Raw genomic sequence first — 18,146 nt, 5'->3', positions numbered from 1 at the left:
TTTACAGCCTTGACAACCCAATGAAGCAGCGCTCCTCCATCCTCCCCCATCCTCCTACGTCCTCCTCCATCTTCCTCCATCCTCCTCCATCCTCTTCATCCTTCTCCATCCTCCTCCATACACCTCTGTCCTCCTTCGTCCTCCTCCGTCCTCCTCCGTCCTTCTCCATCCTCCTCCTCCTTCTCCATCCTGCTCCGTCCTCCTCCATCTGCCTCCATCCTGCTCCTTCCTCCTCCATCCTCCTCCGTCATCCTCCGTCATCCTCCATCCTCCTCCATCCTGCTCCATCCCACTCCATCCTCCTCCATCCACTTCATCCTCCTTCATCCTCTTCCATCCTCCTCCATCCCGCTCCATCCTGTTCCATCCTCCTCCACCCTCCTCCGTCATGCTCCATTCTCCTCCATCCTGTTCCATCCTCCTGCATCCTGCAGAATTGCAGAGGAGAGCTGCAGGATGATTGGAATCCATTTGATGGCAGTAGGTTTGGTTTTGGTTGTAGGCTACCAGTGAGGATAAATGTGAAATGATTATTAATGGGTACAGAATTTAAAAATTGCAAGTGGTAATGGTTATACAACTCTAAATCTATAAGGATGTGGTATGTGAATTATAGAATTATAGCTCAATAAAGCTGTTAAAATGTTACTATGGAAAGAATTGAGAAGACCCTCCACTGAGGGTTTTTTTGTGTGTTTTTTTTAAATAGTGAAACATTTTTACTAACCTACCTATATTGACAAGGAGTCATGGTAATGCAGTGAGTTGAGCATTGGGCTGCTAACTGCCAGGTCGTCAGTTCAAGCTCACCAGCTGCTCTACCGGAGAAAGATGAGGCTATGTGCTCTGATAGGACTGACAGTCTCCAAAGCTCTAAGGAGCACCTGTACTCTGTGTCTGTATTATATAGGGCAACTTGAAGTAGGACTTGACTTAACAGTAGTAGGTTTTTTAAATTCTATTGAAAACTGAGTAAAAAAATTTTTTTAATTACAGAACAAGTACGGGAATTTTTTCCCATCATTCTTCAGTGTTTAAAAGGTATTCCCTATGCCGAAAAATTGCCCCAATCCTGTGATGGATTGCAAAGTCAGTTTGAGCCACAAAGTTGGTGGTTCAAGCTCACCAGCTGCTCCTCAGAAACCCTCTACAGAGTCGCTGTGGTTCAGAATCGACTTGACAGCCCTTAACTACAATCTGCATATAGACTCTCCCAAACCCCTAATACGGCATTGACTGACTTTACTATTAGCTGCCTTTGAAAGAAAGAGGGGAGCTTAACTCTGCATTTAGGCACTGTGCTTTAGCAAACAAAAAACCAAATCATTATCCTCAAACATATCTCATTGCTGTTTAAAATATAAGCTTATTCCTGTACTGCAGAACTTATAGATCTCCTGATTTGCGTGTTGATTTTTGTGCATGACCTTGCTAAAGTCAGAATATCTAGAATGTGATCAAAGAACTGGTGACTACAGTTAGAAGGTCTAAAGTGTCTGCTTCTTTTTTTAAATACAGTTGTTTCAAGCGGAGATGTTCAGTCGTCAACAGATTTTACACTCGATCATCGTTGATGGGCAGCGTCTGCTAGAACAAGGCCAAGTTGATGACAGGTAGGATTTTTGCTATATCATTAAGAAGAAAGGTTCCAGTATATTACTCCTTTTCTTTTTAATGAGCAGATTAGAGGGCATAGAGCCAATCTTCCTAAGGCAACTGCACGATAGTGGAGTCTTAGTAATTGGAGGAAAAGCTAGTCTGAATAGCTGAAATGACTGAGTGTTGAGGTCCTCTGAGAACCGCTATTATTATTGTATGAAGGCCATGGCGTAATTGGAAATCACCTAGCCAGTCTTCAGCAGTCATCTGGAGGGGCCTGGCATTACTGAGTGGACCTGAATGGATCGGACCACTGAGATACCATTGGTGTAAAAGCAGAGGCTTCTAATATCCTCAGAGAATTGCAGATACTTTGTTCCCCATCTCTCTTACTTAGTGAGGACAACCTGAGGCGCAGTAACATGAACTGAGTTGACCAAGGTCTTGTAAACTAAGTAGCAATAACGTCTGACCTCGAGCCCAATGGTTGTGGTTTTTAATAAGCATTATACTAGAGCAGCCAGCCTGACCAGGTTGTCAGTAACCTTCATATTTGCTACCTGAAGTCAAATGGCATCATGAAATCCTGCTTTCTTTGAATTTCCCTAGCAAATGATATCTTTATTAAAACCAAACAGATATATAAAGCCTAGTTCTTTTTCAGCTTTATGGCATGTGAACTGAAAATTTCCTATCAGGTTTACATTTCCTGACTCTATCTGATCTACTCTTGGTGGTGGCGTTTGGGTTATAAAACTAGTTTTCTATGGAGTTGAGTCTGACTCACACTGGCTTCGTGTGTGTCAGAGTAGACCTGGCCTCCAGAGCATTTCTAATGCCTGAGTCTTTGGAACTAGATCATCACCAGATCTTTCTTCTGAGGTACCTCTGGGTGCATTCAAACTTCCAGCCATTTGGTTAATAGTCAAGTACTTAACTACCCATAGCACCCAGGGACTCCATTTAGAATATAAGCCAGGCTTATTTTATGACATGCATGTATTTTTCCATGTTTAGGCTCAAATGTAATTAAAATGAGACCTTTTTTAAAAAAATTAAGAAATTAACTTTATTGAAATGTTTTTAATGTTTGGAAGCATTTTCAGCTTTAACTGGTTATTCCTTTAGAAGCCCACGAGAGACTTTTGTGGTTAAGTTTGGAACAATAAAATATGATACCATATTTATTCTATTCTAAGTCAGCCAAATTTAAATGTGAGCTTTACGGAGAATTTTTAAGGTCTTCAATGTGAAATAAATCCAAATGCAATGGACTTTTTTATCTTTTGCTTTATTTTCCCTTCGCCAACTCCATAACAATAGTATAAACATTTGAGTCATTAAGCAGAATGAAATTTAAAATGCATGTGCAAGCCAGCATCTATTAAATTTTAAATGGGAAATTTAGGAAAAAGCACTAAGTAGATAAAAGTGGGAAGGTTGAACCTGAGAGTAAAGAATTTTTAAAATTATAAGTAAAAAACAAAAGAAAACAGGAAATTCCATTAGTCCATGTTGAGAATAGGAAGGCCCTAAGCCACCAGCACGGTTTATTCTAAAAGTTAATTTATAACTTTTGGTTTTGAAAGCTCCAAGTTTAGATCTGGGAATGATGTTATGTTGTAAGTAGATTCTTGTGCTGGCAGGCAGCTCAGGATTGTACAAAGGGAGAAGACACAGATAGTTGCTGGGTGAAGAAAACATTAATGGAAAAGTTGACAGATTGAGTCTACCCAGAGGCAACTTGAGGAAAAGCCTGGTATATGTTGGCTTCAGACAAATCAGCCATTGGCAACCCTATGAACACACATGGAGTCTTCATGAGTCAGATGGATTTGATAGAAACAGGAGGTTAGTTGATTGCTTCGTGTGATGGAATGTTTTCAAAGCCTGTAGTTGTCTCTTTCTAATGTTACCAGATGCTTGTAACTTTTAGGAAACGCTCAGGACCCTAACTTATCACATGTAGAGTCTGCTGTAAACAATTACAGATATTCGAATATTTGTTCAAAAATACAGGTCACCATGAAATCTAATCTGTGCTGCAGATCTATGTGGAAAAATAAGAATGCGCATAAGACGTGGTTTACTAGAGCTTCGTTCTGCACTTTCTGTTGTATTAGCTTGGGCATTTGCAACATTGCTTATTGATTCATCTTCTTGTCTGGGCTGAATCATTAAAGAAATACTGAAGAATAATGACAATTTGGTTACAAAATCAAAGGGAAGAGTGGTCCTAAATAACCTGGGAGGGTTATCAAGAGTATGTTGTTATTAAATGCCATCGAGTCAGTTCCTACTCATAGCAACCCTGTATAAAGTTTTCAAGGAGTTAGCTGGTGGCTTTGAACTGCTGACCTTGTGGTTCACATTCCTGTGCTGATCGTACAGCTCCACACCAGAAGTCCATCAAAAGTTTAGGATTCAGAATATAGGAGTAAGCCCAATCCTGATTTGAAGCCACACTCAAAAGGTGAGAACGCTGTATCTGAGGAAGAAAAGCAAAATGAATATGATGAAGAAAATGCAAAGGTTACACTTGAGTGCTAAGAGATGTGAATAGTACAGTCACCTATGAGGAAATTCATTCTGTTAGATGCTGAACTGACTTTACTAGCTGCTTCTAAGGCTGCAAGCTGAGCTCTTTTTTGAGAAAACTCAAAAAAGAGCCATTCATTTTTTTTTTAAAGTTGAAAGACCATACCAAAAGACCTGAGAGTCTTTAGCCTGAAAAAGAGAAATTCTAAGAAAAAGCTAATCTCTCTCAATACATGAGACACCTTATACAGACAGGAAGGACTAATTTTTTTTTTTTTTTTTTTTTTTTACAGCAAAGGGAAGTGAACTTAACAGGTAGAATGAAAAATTCAGATTAATATGTCAAATAATTTGCTGATTATTGTAAGGGAATGCACAGAGAGTTAGTCTTATGAAGTAACACTTTAAATATATTTTTTTTTCAATATTATTATTTTATTTAAGGGACTTAAGGAGTTATAGTACTGAAGTGGGGTAAGCATTGAGCAGCAGTTCAAACCCACCAGGTGCTCTGTGAGAGAACAGTATAGCTGTGTGCTTCTGTAAAGATGGTTGTTGTTGATTCTTAAGAGCCGTTGAGTCCATTCTGGCCCACAGCAAGCCTGTATAGAGCTTCTGAGGAGTGGCTGGTGAGCATGAACCACCAACCTGTGGTTCAAATGACTTTGCAGTCCAGCTCATTAACCCACAGCACCGCACCCTTGAAAACTCTATGGGGTCATTCTGCCCTGTTAGGATAACTGTGAGTCAGCATCAACTTGATGGACGTGAGTTTGTTTGTTTGGTTTGGTTTAGGATTCTAGTTAAAACATCCCAGTTTTATCATCCAGAGTGACTTACGACTCTAGCTGAAGTCAGAGGTTCTAGATAAGCCCTTTGCACATGTTGCGGTGGGTATGTTTAGTGTCTAGGATCATAAACACAGCACCTGCTGATCTCCCTTCTCCCTGTCCTGTAGCACAAAGGGTAAGCTCTTGACTACTAACAAACGGTTGGTGGTTTGACCCCTCCCAGAAGCTCAGCAGAGAAAGACCTAGTAGTCTGCCCCCGTAAAGATTGCTGCTCTTGACGGGTGCTTTCGAATCTACCCCAACTTATAGCAACCCATGTGACAGAGTAGAACTGCCCCCCAGGATTTCTTGGCTGTGATCTTCACACCTGTAGATTACCAGGTCTTTCTTGCATGGAACCACTGAGTGGGTTTGATCTCAGAACTTCCATTTGGTAGCCAAGCCTAGATAGCCCTATGGGGCAGTCCTACTTGGATCCCACGAGGTCACTGTAAGTCAAACATCGACTCAAGGCCACCTAACAGCACCATTAATCTAAGCTGATAGAAAAAGACACTGATCCTCTGCAAACACAGCTGTTCCTATGTTATTAATTTTAAAAATTACTTTCAGTAGACCGCTAACAGATTGCAGCAGGCTATTTGAAACCGGCTGCCCTGGGTCAGAGAGTCCTGGTGTACTGCTGTAAGATAAAGCACTGGACCACAAGGTCGGTGGTTCAAACTCACTAGCTGCTCCTCTGAACCCCGATACAGGGTCATTGTGTGTCGGAATTGACTTGACGGCACTTAACAACAACAGACAACATACTGTTACTGTCGTGGCTCTGTAGGATAAGCACTGGGCCGCAAGGTCAGTTTGAACCACAACGTTAGTGGTTCAAACTCGCCAGTCACTCCTCGGAAACCCTCTACAGAGTTGCTTTGAGTTGGGGCTGACTCCACAGCACTTCACAACACCAGAGCACTCAGGGTCGTTGAGTATGTACACATCAGCTGATTGAGTAAGTGCATCCAAACAGCAGCGTTTTCACCATGGCCTGCTCCTTCCACAGGGATGAGTTCAACCTGAAGTTGTCCCTTCTCAGCATTCAATGGCAGGGCGTGATCCGCAGGGCCCAGCAGAGGCGTGGGATCATAGACAGCCAGGTTCGCCAGTGGCAACGCTACCGAGAGATGGCGGAAAAACTTCGCAAATGGCTGGTGGAAGTGTCCTATCTACCCATGAGTGGTCTCGGAAGTGTCCCCCTGCCACTGCAGCAAGCGAGGAACCTCTTTGATGAAGTGCAGGTAAGGTGCAAAAATGTGCTGTTTTTAAGCCTCTTCTCCATTTCAGCTGCACACTCTCCCCTAACCTCAAGTTCTTCAGACGGATCCTGGAGTGGTATTGGAATCAGAACAAACAGAGTTCTCAAATGCCAACAGAAATACACAGTGGTTACATACAGTACATAGCATGCACGTAAGGCTGAAACTGCATGAAGGACCAGCCTCTCACCAAGTCTCCCTCTTACTTAACACACCAAGACCACCCAATGGCTCACTGAAAACCTGCTTGGATGGGAAGGCAAGACAAGGAAAGGGAAACTTAACATTGCTTATGTGTGTGTGTGTGTATATATATATAGAGAGAGAGAGAGGGAGGGAGGTGTGTGTGTGTGTATAGTATATATGTGTGTATACACAAACACACACATATATATACACATACATACACATATATATGTATGTGTGTGTGTGTGTGTATAGGCATATATATATTGTCAGAAGGGACCAGTCACTGGAGAAGAATATCATGTTTGATAAGATGGAGGGTCAGAGAAAAAGAGGAAGACCCCAATGAGATGGATTGGCCAAGTGGCAGCATCAATGGACTCAAGCGTGGCAACAGTAGTGATGTTGGCCCAGGATCGGGCAGTGTTTCATTCGGCTGTGCATAAGATCGCTATGGGTCGGTACCGACTTGATGGCACCTAACAACAACAACAACAACAATAGTATATATATAAATATATATATGTTTTATTCACGAAAACCTTTAATGTGTAGCTTACACGTAAAGATAAAGGTCTCAGCCCTGTTAGTGTGCTGTGTCAGTTCCAAGCTTGTCTCCTACTTTGACCAGTCAGGAATTTGGATTCCAACATCTTAGGCAGATACTTCCTAGTCCTCTAATCAGTTGTTCCCAATACACTCCATGAACTCCTCTGCCTGTAAAGGTCACTGTTGTTCTGGTTCTTTGTGAGGTCCTACCCACATGCCTGACTTCCCCAGCAGAGATGGGTCAAGTTGGTATCTTCTGAGCACTTTGATCTCCTGAGCTTTTGACCCAATATATCCAACTGCCTTTTAGATTTGTTTCCATATGAATTGTAGACACAATATGCTCAGTGCATCCAGCCTGAGCCTGCTATCTATATATCCACAATTCTCATTCAGGTTCTGTCTTCTATGTGCCAGTCAAAACAACGCTATCATCACCTACCCAGGAGCCCAAGCGTCAGTCTAACGCTATCCTCTTCCTGCCCTCTCACTTCCCACATCTGATCTGCCCAATCTTCATCCCCAGTATCACTGCCTTAGGTTAGGTGCTCATGATGACTTGCCTAGATAGAAAGTGTGTTCCTAGCTGGTCTTACTCCATTCCATCTTCTACCCTATTGTGCAGTGCTCTCATTAACACTTAAATTCAAACATGCCACTGTCCTGCTTAATATTCTTAATGAATCTCAGTGACTCATTATAAAAACCAAGTGCTTGTCCAGAGCGCACTCTTACCTCACCTCCTACCACACTCTTATGTACACTGTATGCTCCAGCTGCTGAAAAGCACATCTAGTTGTTTGAAGGTACCATATGTCTCCTGCAGAGTAAGCCTGACCATCCTTGTCTTTCTGGCCCTTATCACACACTAAACTCAAATCAAACTCAACTGCTCTTAAGTCAATTCTAACTCATAACAACCATAGAGAACAGGGTCAGACTTCCCCACTGAGTTTCCAAGGCTGCAATCCTGGTGTTTGTAATCATGTTTGGTAAGGTGGAGGGTCAGAGAAAAAGAGGAAGATCCCCAGCGAGATGGGTTGGCAAAGTAGCAGCATCAATGGGCTCAGGTGTGGCAACAATTGTGAGGTTGGCCCAGGACCAGGCAGTGTTTTGTTCTGTTGTGCATAGGGTCACTATGAGTTGGCACCGACTTGATGGCACCTAACAACAACAAATCCTGGTATGGGCTGTGGGATCCAAGTAGACTGCAAACCACAAGGTCAGCAGTTCAAACCTACCAGCTGCTTCTCAGAAACCCTATACATTTAACAACAACAACAATGTTTATAGAAACAGACTCACATCTTCCTCTCGTGGAGCGGCTGGTAGGTTCGAACCACTGACCATTCAGTTAGCAGTTGAGTTGTTAAATAGATTGTTGTTATTAAATGCTGTCTAGTCAAAAAGATGGGGCTTTCTGCTCCCGTAAAGATTTACAGCCTCGGAAACCCTGTACAGGGTCACTATGAGTTGTAATCGACTCCACGGCATGTAACAACAAGTCAGTTCCAGGAGTCCTGGTGTGGCACTGTGGGTTAATGCGCCAGACTGCAAAGCCCTTTGAACTGCAAGGTTGGTGGTTCAAACTCACCAGCTGCTCCGCGGAAACCCTATACAAGGTCGCTGTGGGTCGGAACCAACTCGATGGCACATAACAACAACAAGTCAGCTCCAATTTACAGTGAGCCTGTGTTAGGTTTCTGAGAGCAGCTGATGTGTTTGAACCACCAACCTTGCATTTAGCAGTCCAGTGCCTATCCTAGATCACCACAGCAGCACTAACCCACTAGTGCATCTTGTAACGCCATCACACTCAGTGTGTCTTAATCCAGTTGTGGTCATGTCTTTCAGGACCCAGTCCTTATTACTTTGACAAAACTTCTACCTCTTGTCACCCACCCCACCTAGACAAGAGAGCTCTCTGATTTCCTTGTGTGTTGATCTAATAAATCAGTTATTATATTGCACTGTGATGGCGTTTAACTCCTGGGAAGAATCTAAGCTTCTCCAGTTGTGTTTGCATTCATTTCTACACTGCTTCATTCCTGCACACAGTACTTGCTCAGGAAATACTTGTTGAGTGAAAGGGGGCTTGGCTAAAATGTGTTAATGCTGTTGTTGTTGGGTGTCATTGAGTCTGTTCCAACTCACAGTGACTCCAAGTGACAGAGGATAATGGCTCCATAAGGTTTTCTAGACTGTAATCTTGCCTGGAGCAGATTGCCAGATTTTCTCCCTTGGGTTCCCATAGGGCATCTTGGATTCCAGCTTTCCAACTTTTGGTTAACAGCTGAATGCTTAACAATTGTACCACCAGGTTTCCTTATGCTAAAATTTAGGATTGTTTTTTAAAAAACAAACACTGAAAACATGGAAATGGTGAAAGAGAGAATGAGAAAGTAAAAAGTTCTGGTTCCTTTCAGTTCAAAGAAAAAGTGTTCCTGCGCCAACAAGGAAGCTACATTCTGACTGTGGAGGTGGGTAAGCAGCTCCTGCTTTCGGCAGACAGTGGGGCTGAGGCCGCCCTGCAGGCCGAACTCACGGATATCCAGGAGAAGTGGAAGTCCGCCAGCAAGCACCTGGAGGAGCAGAAGAAACAACTGGCTTTCTTGTTGAAAGTGAGTTCAGCTCTTTCTTCCTACAGACACAGAAGGCTCCTGTCCTGGGCCGTAGTTTACAAGGCTCTCCTCTTAGTTTCAGGGCTCCTCCCACTGCCATTCAAACACTCACTCAAATAACACAAAGGTCGTGTCCTAAAGACTTTCCTCTTTCTTGCCTCAACTGGAAGAGTTTCTCTATTGTCGGCAGTTTTGCCTTCCAGAAAACTCTCCCCACAAAGTAGTCGTAAGTCTCCTAAAACCGTCCAATTTCTAAATTCTGATTAATGGCCAGCGCTAAGCCTGGAGCCATGTTGATGCCTTTATGAATGCAGACAAGGCTCCAAAGTAGAGTCTGCATCCCTAATCTAAGTGGTTTTGAAGATTGAGATCTCAGATTTTATAGCAGAGGGAAACGTATCCAAGAAAATAACTCCTGATTTGACCTTACATTTCCAAACAGGTTGCTGTAAGATAACATCTCCAGTAGGGATTTTAAACCTTTAGTTGAGTACACATTACATACCTATCACTCACTACATTTAGGGAAATGCAGGATTATCCAGACCTCCCACAATTTGCTTTCTCTTGCTCTCCTATTTTACACAAAATTCAATACTTAAAAAAATCAGTTCATACAGACTACAGGTTGTAAATTCAGATCAACTCCAGTAGCAACCAAGTGATAAAAGCCCAAGTAAGCCTAGTAACTGTGTTCCTTGCCATCTGTAAAAAGCTTGTATTTGCACACACAATTAATCTGTAATACAATACCACTGATTTTTTTTTCCTTCTTTGCTTTCAGGAAATGATGAAGTATATTGTATAACTCATTCTGTGGACAACATGCTAATCATACATTTCTCTTTATCTGACTTGTGATTTCGGACACATTCCCAAAACTTAATAGGACATAAAGGCTGAGTCATTGTGCTTGCATGTCTGTTTGTTGGTGTGTAAAACATCAACTTTGGTAACTGTTTGTCATCCACAGCGTGAAGTTATTTTTTTATAATTCATGCAGTAAAAAGATTTGGTAAAAGCTTCAGAAGCGAAGTCATCTTCGGAAGGGGGAATTTCTGTTCTTTTCTTGGTAAAGTGTATTTTATTTTAGATCATAAACTAGATTCTGTTTGCCTAAAATTTATGAAGCTGCATTTTAGTATCTATTCAGCATCATATTAATGTATTTTCCTACCTCGGCTTTTGTACTTAGTTATTTTTAACCCTTAATGTCTGAGTTGGTGCTGTGGGTTAATGAACTGTACTGCAAAGTCGATTTGAACCACAAGGTCAGCGGTTCAAGCTCACCAGCTACTCCTTAGAAACCCTATACAGGGTCGCTATGGGTCAGAACCAACTCAGTGGCACTTAACAACAACATCTGAGTAAATGTGCCCAGAATACAGTCAATATAATTCTATGCCCTCCACGTTCAGCTGCTTTACTATGTTTTCTTAGTTTCATTATGAAAAATTAGAAGTGAATCCCTTCTCTTTTAGATCAGTGAATATTTCATTGACTTTATGTTGATCGATTTGAGAGTATTTAATGATTTCATTAAGAATGTTGATAAATTTAAGCAGAAAGATGATTTGTTTTTTGTCTGCCCACACTATGCTTAAACCCACCCACTTCTATTGAGTTGATTCTGGCTCATAGTGACCCTATATAGGGTCTCCGAGACTGGAAATGTTTATGAGAGTGGACCACCACATTTCTCCTGCATGGTGACTGATGGCTTTGAATCACTGACTTTGCCATGAAATCAGCCAAACGCTAACCCACAGTGCCACCACTTAGCATTGTTGTGGTTGTGTGCCTTCGAGTTGTTCCAACTCACAGTGATCTTGTATAAGGTTTCTGAGATCGCTTGGTGGATTTGAACTGCTGACCTTGCAGTTACCATTCCAGTGCCTATCCTACAGTGCCACATCAGTGTTCAGTACTGTTTGGTGACTTCTAACTGCAGCCTGGGAGACAGGGATGCTTTAATAGGGGGACTTGATCCAAGGTAGATGAGTGAAGTTATTATGTACTTTAGCATCATTTCCAGAAATAAGAATCTTAGGCCAAACTCTCAGTTTAGTTTTAGAAAACAAGACACTTTGAGTAGGGAGAACACTTTAGACAGTATTTCTTTACAGAAGACAAATGTCATCACCCCTGTGGTTTGAGATACTAAAAATATGGAGCAAAGGGAGTAGATGAAAGCCGTAGTCAGTAAAAGGCTGATGATGATGAGAAAAACATGATGAAGAAAAATGCAACAGTCTTTGATACCCTGATAACTATTAGACATTAATCCAGTTGTCCTTCTATGTAATTCAGGGGTCAGGAAGTGGCCACTGTGGGGTGGGGCAGGCCACTGGTGAGGAGGAGGACAGGAATGATAGTTAATCAGATAAAATGAAGAATGTCGGGGTCTGGCCTTGACAAGGGGGTGAGTACATGAAGGTGGGGTGTCTGGCGACAATAGAGAGAGAGAGAGAAAACAGACACAAAGAAGACGGACACACATGTTTGATGCAAGCTGCCAGACAGACTGCTCGGTGGCAGACATTGCACACAAAACTAACTCTAGGTGGGATGTCTGGAGGGGCGAGAGAGAAAGAAACACTCAGAGACCAGAGTGGATACAAGCTGACAGGCAGATAGCCCTGCTGCCAAGAATGCACACAGAACTATCTCTACCCGTCTTTTATTAACTTTTTTCAAGGAGAAATTAAAGGACAGGACACAACGATTCACAGGAACAACCTTTAAGATATTTTCTAGGTACAACACAATTTTCTTAGCAATCTAACATTTTTATTTCTACAGGAAAAGGTTCAAACAAGTTATTATAGATTAATCTTTAGGCCTAAAGGACGTCTAACATACTTTTAACACTTAATCACTAGTGGGTAAAGGTGAAAGATTTATAAGCTCATATAAAGGTTGGTTTATAATCTCTGAAGGGATTTAAGCTGTTTTTCTCTACTTTGCAAGTAAAAAATATATGCGTTTGAACAGGATTTCAAACATTTAGCTTTATTTGTTAAACTAGTAATTCTTTCTTGCTACAGTTACAGGGAAGGTGAGAGAAGGGTCACAACCTTTCCAAAAAGGCGAGGTCTCACCTTCACATTCTTTATCCTCTATCTGGATTCCACACCCAAATGTTACAATGTTCACTATCATCACATTTCCATATACCTTCAGGGGGAAGAAGAGCATCTGGATCCAACTGATTAAACCCAGGGCGGTCTGAGGGAGTTGCCACCATTGTCCTTTAATCCAGTATTCCCAGAATTTACCACTCCACCTCAAGTGAATACCCTGGGCAGTTCCTCTCCAGAACCTCCCTGCTTAATCCCAGTAAACCTGTCCTTGTTCGTCCTCTGAGGAAGTTTTGCTGCCTTGGTTCTAGGGGGAAATTTGGTTTTATTAATGTCCATGGATAATCAAGAGCTCATGTTCTAAGTTAATATTAAACATAACTGAATAATCAAATAAGGAGCAGTTCTGACACTCATCCCAGGTGGCTATCGCGCTTGTACCTCAGAAAGATTCGTTCCCAGGACCCTACGCACTGCCAACACAGTGGAGAAATTAAGAGAGGCATTATAAAAACCATTTTCTCAGAAGCTTCAATTACTGGAGTTAGAAGCATAGAATGAACAATATTAGGACTTGTACAGAGGTAGCCATCCAGTGAGTTCACAAACACCAATGAACCCGGGACCCCAGGAGGTCATTTCCTGGGCCCTCAGGGTTCATGGCTCGCCAAACCAAGGAGGGCCCAGGGTTTGGATTTTCGTCCAGGTCACAAGGCCTCAGCTTCCCAGTAAGTGCGTTTTATGTCGGCCCCGACAGAAGAAGACTTATTTTGTTGATGCTGATGCCAACTAACACCAAAACAACAAATGTATGCTCATTTGTCTAGATCGGGCTTCATAATGAACCAAGGTTTCTTTAACTTTTTTCTTCCATTTGATTGCAAAAGGAATGTATGTGTCTGATTTTTAAAAAATCAAGTCATAGTTGAAATCTGGAATAAAAGAAATTAAATTCCACCTTCACCACACAAACCGCACTCTCTTCTCCTGAGCTAGCACCTTTGCTACCAGTATGATATGTCGCCCAGTTGTTGTGTTAACTTCCAAAACATAACCCACACCGTCCATATATCCTAGCCCTTTTACTTTGTCAGTACACAGAGATTGTCCCCATTCACGTTACTATTCCAATGTACTGCCACTCTCAACCACTTAGCCTGCTCTGTCCTTTGTCAAGGGTACTTACCACTATTTGGCGTAGTAGATACATTATCTCTTGAGTTGTGCATTATCCCTTGCCTCCCACTTATTGATTTGTACGGTTTTATATGGAGTATACATTTAATCCTTTATTACAGATGAGGGCGCTTTTAAAGGTTTGTAGAAAAATCCCATTATCTTTTCATCCCATTTTTTTCCAAGAAGTTTTGGAACACCGCACCTGCATAGGTTTTAGCCCTGTCAAGATGTTGCTAGTTTTTGCGGCATCAGCTCCAGCTCAGGGTGACCTTACACCGTATTAAAATGACACGCTGCTCAATCCTGAGGCATCTTCACAAGTGTTGGTGTGTCTAAATCCATTGTTGCGCTATGAAGATTTCCCTCATTTTAGTTAACCATCTACCTTACCAAAGGAGCTCTGCTAGCGTAGTGGTTATGAATCGAAACTACCAGCTGTTCCATGTGTAAAAGATGAGGCTTTCTGCCCCTGTAAAGATGTACAGCCTCGGAAACCCTCTACAGGGTCGTGTGAGTTGGAACCGACTCCACGTTACTTAACAACAACAACTACCTTATGAAACGTGATATCTTTTTCTACTGATTGGGCTTTCCTGAAATGTGTCCAAGGTAAACAAGCCACTGGTCAATGTCATGCCTTTTGTAAGTGTGTTTCTACTTCTATAACAAATCACGTCTATCTAGCTCGTCCTATTTAGATACTGAAGGAGAGTCAGCCTGGTATTATTTTTATAGTCTACCTCACTGCTCTTAGCCACACTTACTTTCGTCCTGAAAATATTCCAAAAGTGATTCCTTATCTCTTGTATATTTCTGACCAATGCATTTGAGGTAGTATTGATATTGATGTGGTTACAGGATGTTGCTAAGTTGACTCATAGCAACCCTGTATGGGGTTTCCGAGGAGCAGCTTCTGAGTTTGAACTGCCAAACTTGTGGTTCAAAAGTGTCTTGCAGTCCAGTGCTTATCCCACAGTGCCACATTAAGATCCACAGTTATAAGCTGTTATTGTTAAGTGTTGTTGAGATATTTGCGACACATAGCAAGTCTCTATAGGAATTCCAAGGAATAGCTGGTGGGTTTGAACTTTCAATCTTGTGATTCAAACCGACTTTGAAGTCTAGTGCTTTATCCTGCAGTTATATGGAGGGGTGAGGAAAACAACAAAGTACCATGATTGAACTCCCAAGTCTGCAGAGAGATTACCATTCAGATAAAAAGTTTTTGAGTATCTACGGAGGAGCTTGAAAAAGTTTGTGAGGAAATTTTCATTATCCTTTCATTCCTTTTTCTACCAACTTTTTGAAGCCCCATCATTTATTACTTATGATATCCTGAGCTTTGTGTTTGGAGCCTTGATATAATTTTCTCCTTTAATTCTCCAATGACCATAGAGAGTTTGTATTCTCTCCATTTGTATAAGGAAAACGGCAACTCGGAGCCTAATCATTTGAACCCTCACACATTACTAATCAACAGAGTGCATTTCCAACTCGGCTCCTCTGGCGAGCACCCCGTGTCCCCAGTGGACACACCCCAACACTATTCATGGGAGTAACTGTAACTCTTTCTCTGGGGATTAGGATCAGTGGGCATTTACTTTTCCTTTCAAATGCCTATCCCTTTCCACACAACAAAATAAAATAAAATGTCATGAGATTTCTTTCTGCTCCCATTGTAGGACTGGGAAAAATGTGAGAAAGGAATAGCTGATTCTCTGGAGAAACTACGAACGTTCAAAAAGAAACTCTCCCAGCCTTTACCAGATCACCACGAAGAATTACATGCAGAGCTAATGCGTTGCAAGGTAAATGATTGTGTTGAGTTGTGGATCATCACACACATTTGTGCCTCTGTGGGGTTAATGCCTTTGAGAGTATAACCAAGTGAAATTCCTGCAGCTGTCTATGTGTAGAAACACGTTCCTCCTGGTCTGTCCCGTTAGGTCAGATAACTCTTCAGGAAAACCATGTCATGTTGATTTACTGAGCTGATGGAAATATAGATTAGTTTATGAATTTCTCAGTGGAAGCAAATGAAAATTTAAAACACATATTAAAATATATTTGAAAGCTGGGTCAAAAGCAATCGCTTTAAAGCGCCCACAGGGGAGAGTCATTCTCGCCTAAGAACTTAGTAGACAGAGAAGAGTCAGCAGCAGCTTGGACAGTCTGCCAACAATGGCCCGAGAAGAAACACAGCCCACCTCCCACCCTTTGTGTAGGGAAAGCAGGACTATACATGGAAATGCACTTAAGTTACCCAGGGCCCACACCACTGAAGGTTAGCATCAACACCGATGCAACTGCAGTTGGACGCAAACCTATAGCTAACACAGACCTCACCCTGAGTTATCTGGTCACTGAGCGTGGCATGATTTCGTGCTGTTTTCATACCTGTTAGCCAGATGAAGTACCTGACCAGGTGTTCGCCGCTGAGATAGGCACAAGGTCATATCAAGTCTACCTTTGAGAAAGTGCCCTTTTGTCAAATATATGCCTCTTGATAACCACATCATTTGCAAATTGATGCTCTAGAGTTAAGTGTTGTTGGAATGGTTCCGACTCACAGTGACCCTATAGAGGACTCCTGAGGAGCGGCTGGTGAGCTGGAACCATTGATCTTGACATTCAAACTGACCTTGGGGACAAGTCCTGATCCTGTGGTGCTACAGTCTGTTTAAATTCCAAGATAACATGGCTTTACTTCCAGCATTTTAAATTGATTGGTTTTTAAAGACATCTAGGAGTTCTCTTGTGGTGCTGTAGGTTAAGCACTGGACTGCTTACCTATAAAGGTCAGCAGCCATTCAAACAAACCAGCTGCTGCTTGGATACCCTATTCGGGGTCACAACTTAACTGCACTTGAAAACAACAGAAATTATGCTAAGTATACACATAGAATTTTCCATTCAATATTAAAGGACAGTCTTTCAAACTTACAAGATAAATAATTAGGAAAAAATCATTGGTAGTATACTTTACATCAAGGAACCCAGGTGGCACAATGGTCAAGTGCTTGGATGCTAACCAAAAGGTTGGCAGTTCAAACCTACCAGTCACTCCAGGGGAAAAGGATGTGGCCGTCTCCTTCTATAAAGATTGCTGTTGTTAAGTGTCATCGAGTCAGTTCAGACACATAGCAACCCTGTGTAGGGTTTTCAAGGAGTGACTGGTGGGCTTGAACCACCAACTTTGGGGTTAGGAGTCCAGTGCTTATCCTAGAGTGCCACACCAGGACTCCTCTATAAGGATTACAACCTTGGAAGTCAGAAGAGGCAACTCTGCTCTGGCCTAGAAGTTGGAATTAAATTGACAATAGGTTTGTTTTGTTTTTTAATACTTTGCAAAACAGGTAAAAATGGTATCTTAAAGTGGCATATTTCAAAATATGTAGAGATTGAAAGAGTTCATATTAAACCTGTGATCATGCATGTATGACAAACTATTAAATAGAAATTCTGATAGAAAGGAATGGACATTTATTAGACTCTTCCTGTGTCCCTGGATGGTAGAAATGATTAACATCCTTAATTGCTAACAAAAAGGTTAGGGATTTGCATCTACCCAGAGACACTTTGAAAGAAAAATCTTGTGTTCTGCTTCCAAAAAGTCAGCCATTGCAAACCATATGGGAAAGTCTGTGCTGACACACATGGGGCCACCATGAGTCAGAGTGGACTGAACAGTGGTGGCCATGGTCTAAACCAAAATGATTCTCTGTAAAATTTTTGTGCAGTGTTTCAGCAAAAATTTATTATTTTTTAAATTTATATAAATGTCCCTGTAATTAGTTATAACCACCTCAAAAAGATTTTTTAAACCCAGCTTATTTGTTGTTGTTAAGTGCCCTCAAGTCAGTTCTGACTCATAGCGACGGAACCTCATAAAGCTTCCAAGGAGCAGCTGGTGAGTTTGAACTGCTGACCTTGTAGCCCAGTGCATTAATCCGCAGCACCACGCCAGGACTCTTATGTGTATGTCTGTAGTACCTATAATAGTAACGTTCTCTGCTAATTAGTCTCTGAATATCTAAATGCTCCCGTTCCGGAGCCGCCATTCTCACCCAATCACAAAGACTTTTCAAATCACCTGGTTTCACCTGCAGGTGCTGAAAGACACTGCTGTTTTTCATTGGTGCTGTAGTCCCTGATTCTGACAGATTTTCTGGGGACTAAACATTGGTACTGTGGGCTAATGCACTGGACTGAAAGGTCAGTTTGAACCTCAAGGTCGGTGGTTCAAACTCACCAGCCACTCCTAGGAAACCCTATACAGAGTCACTGTGGGCTGGA

The 18,146-nt window shown here is 41.9% G+C and overlaps 1 protein-coding gene across 1 annotated transcript in view; it reads left to right on the top strand.

The window, feature by feature from the left end:
* SYNE1 (spectrin repeat containing, nuclear envelope 1) overlaps positions 1-18,146 on the top strand; it is a 554,350-nt gene that overhangs the window by 440,318 nt on the left and 95,886 nt on the right. Inside the window, exons 121-124 of the mRNA XM_006874353.1 lie at positions 1,519-1,613; positions 5,983-6,217; positions 9,397-9,591; positions 15,533-15,658. Of these exons, the coding sequence (XP_006874415.1) occupies positions 1,519-1,613; positions 5,983-6,217; positions 9,397-9,591; positions 15,533-15,658 (651 nt within the window). The remainder of the gene's footprint in view (positions 1-1,518; positions 1,614-5,982; positions 6,218-9,396; positions 9,592-15,532; positions 15,659-18,146) is intronic.

The sequence above is a fragment of the Chrysochloris asiatica genome, unplaced genomic scaffold (genome assembly GCF_000296735.1).
Source record: "Chrysochloris asiatica unplaced genomic scaffold, ChrAsi1.0 scaffold00271, whole genome shotgun sequence".
Lineage (NCBI taxonomy): Eukaryota > Metazoa > Chordata > Mammalia > Afrosoricida > Chrysochloridae > Chrysochloris > Chrysochloris asiatica.
The sequence above is the reverse complement of the archived record's forward strand: the minus strand, read 5'-3'. Positions and strand labels throughout refer to the sequence as shown.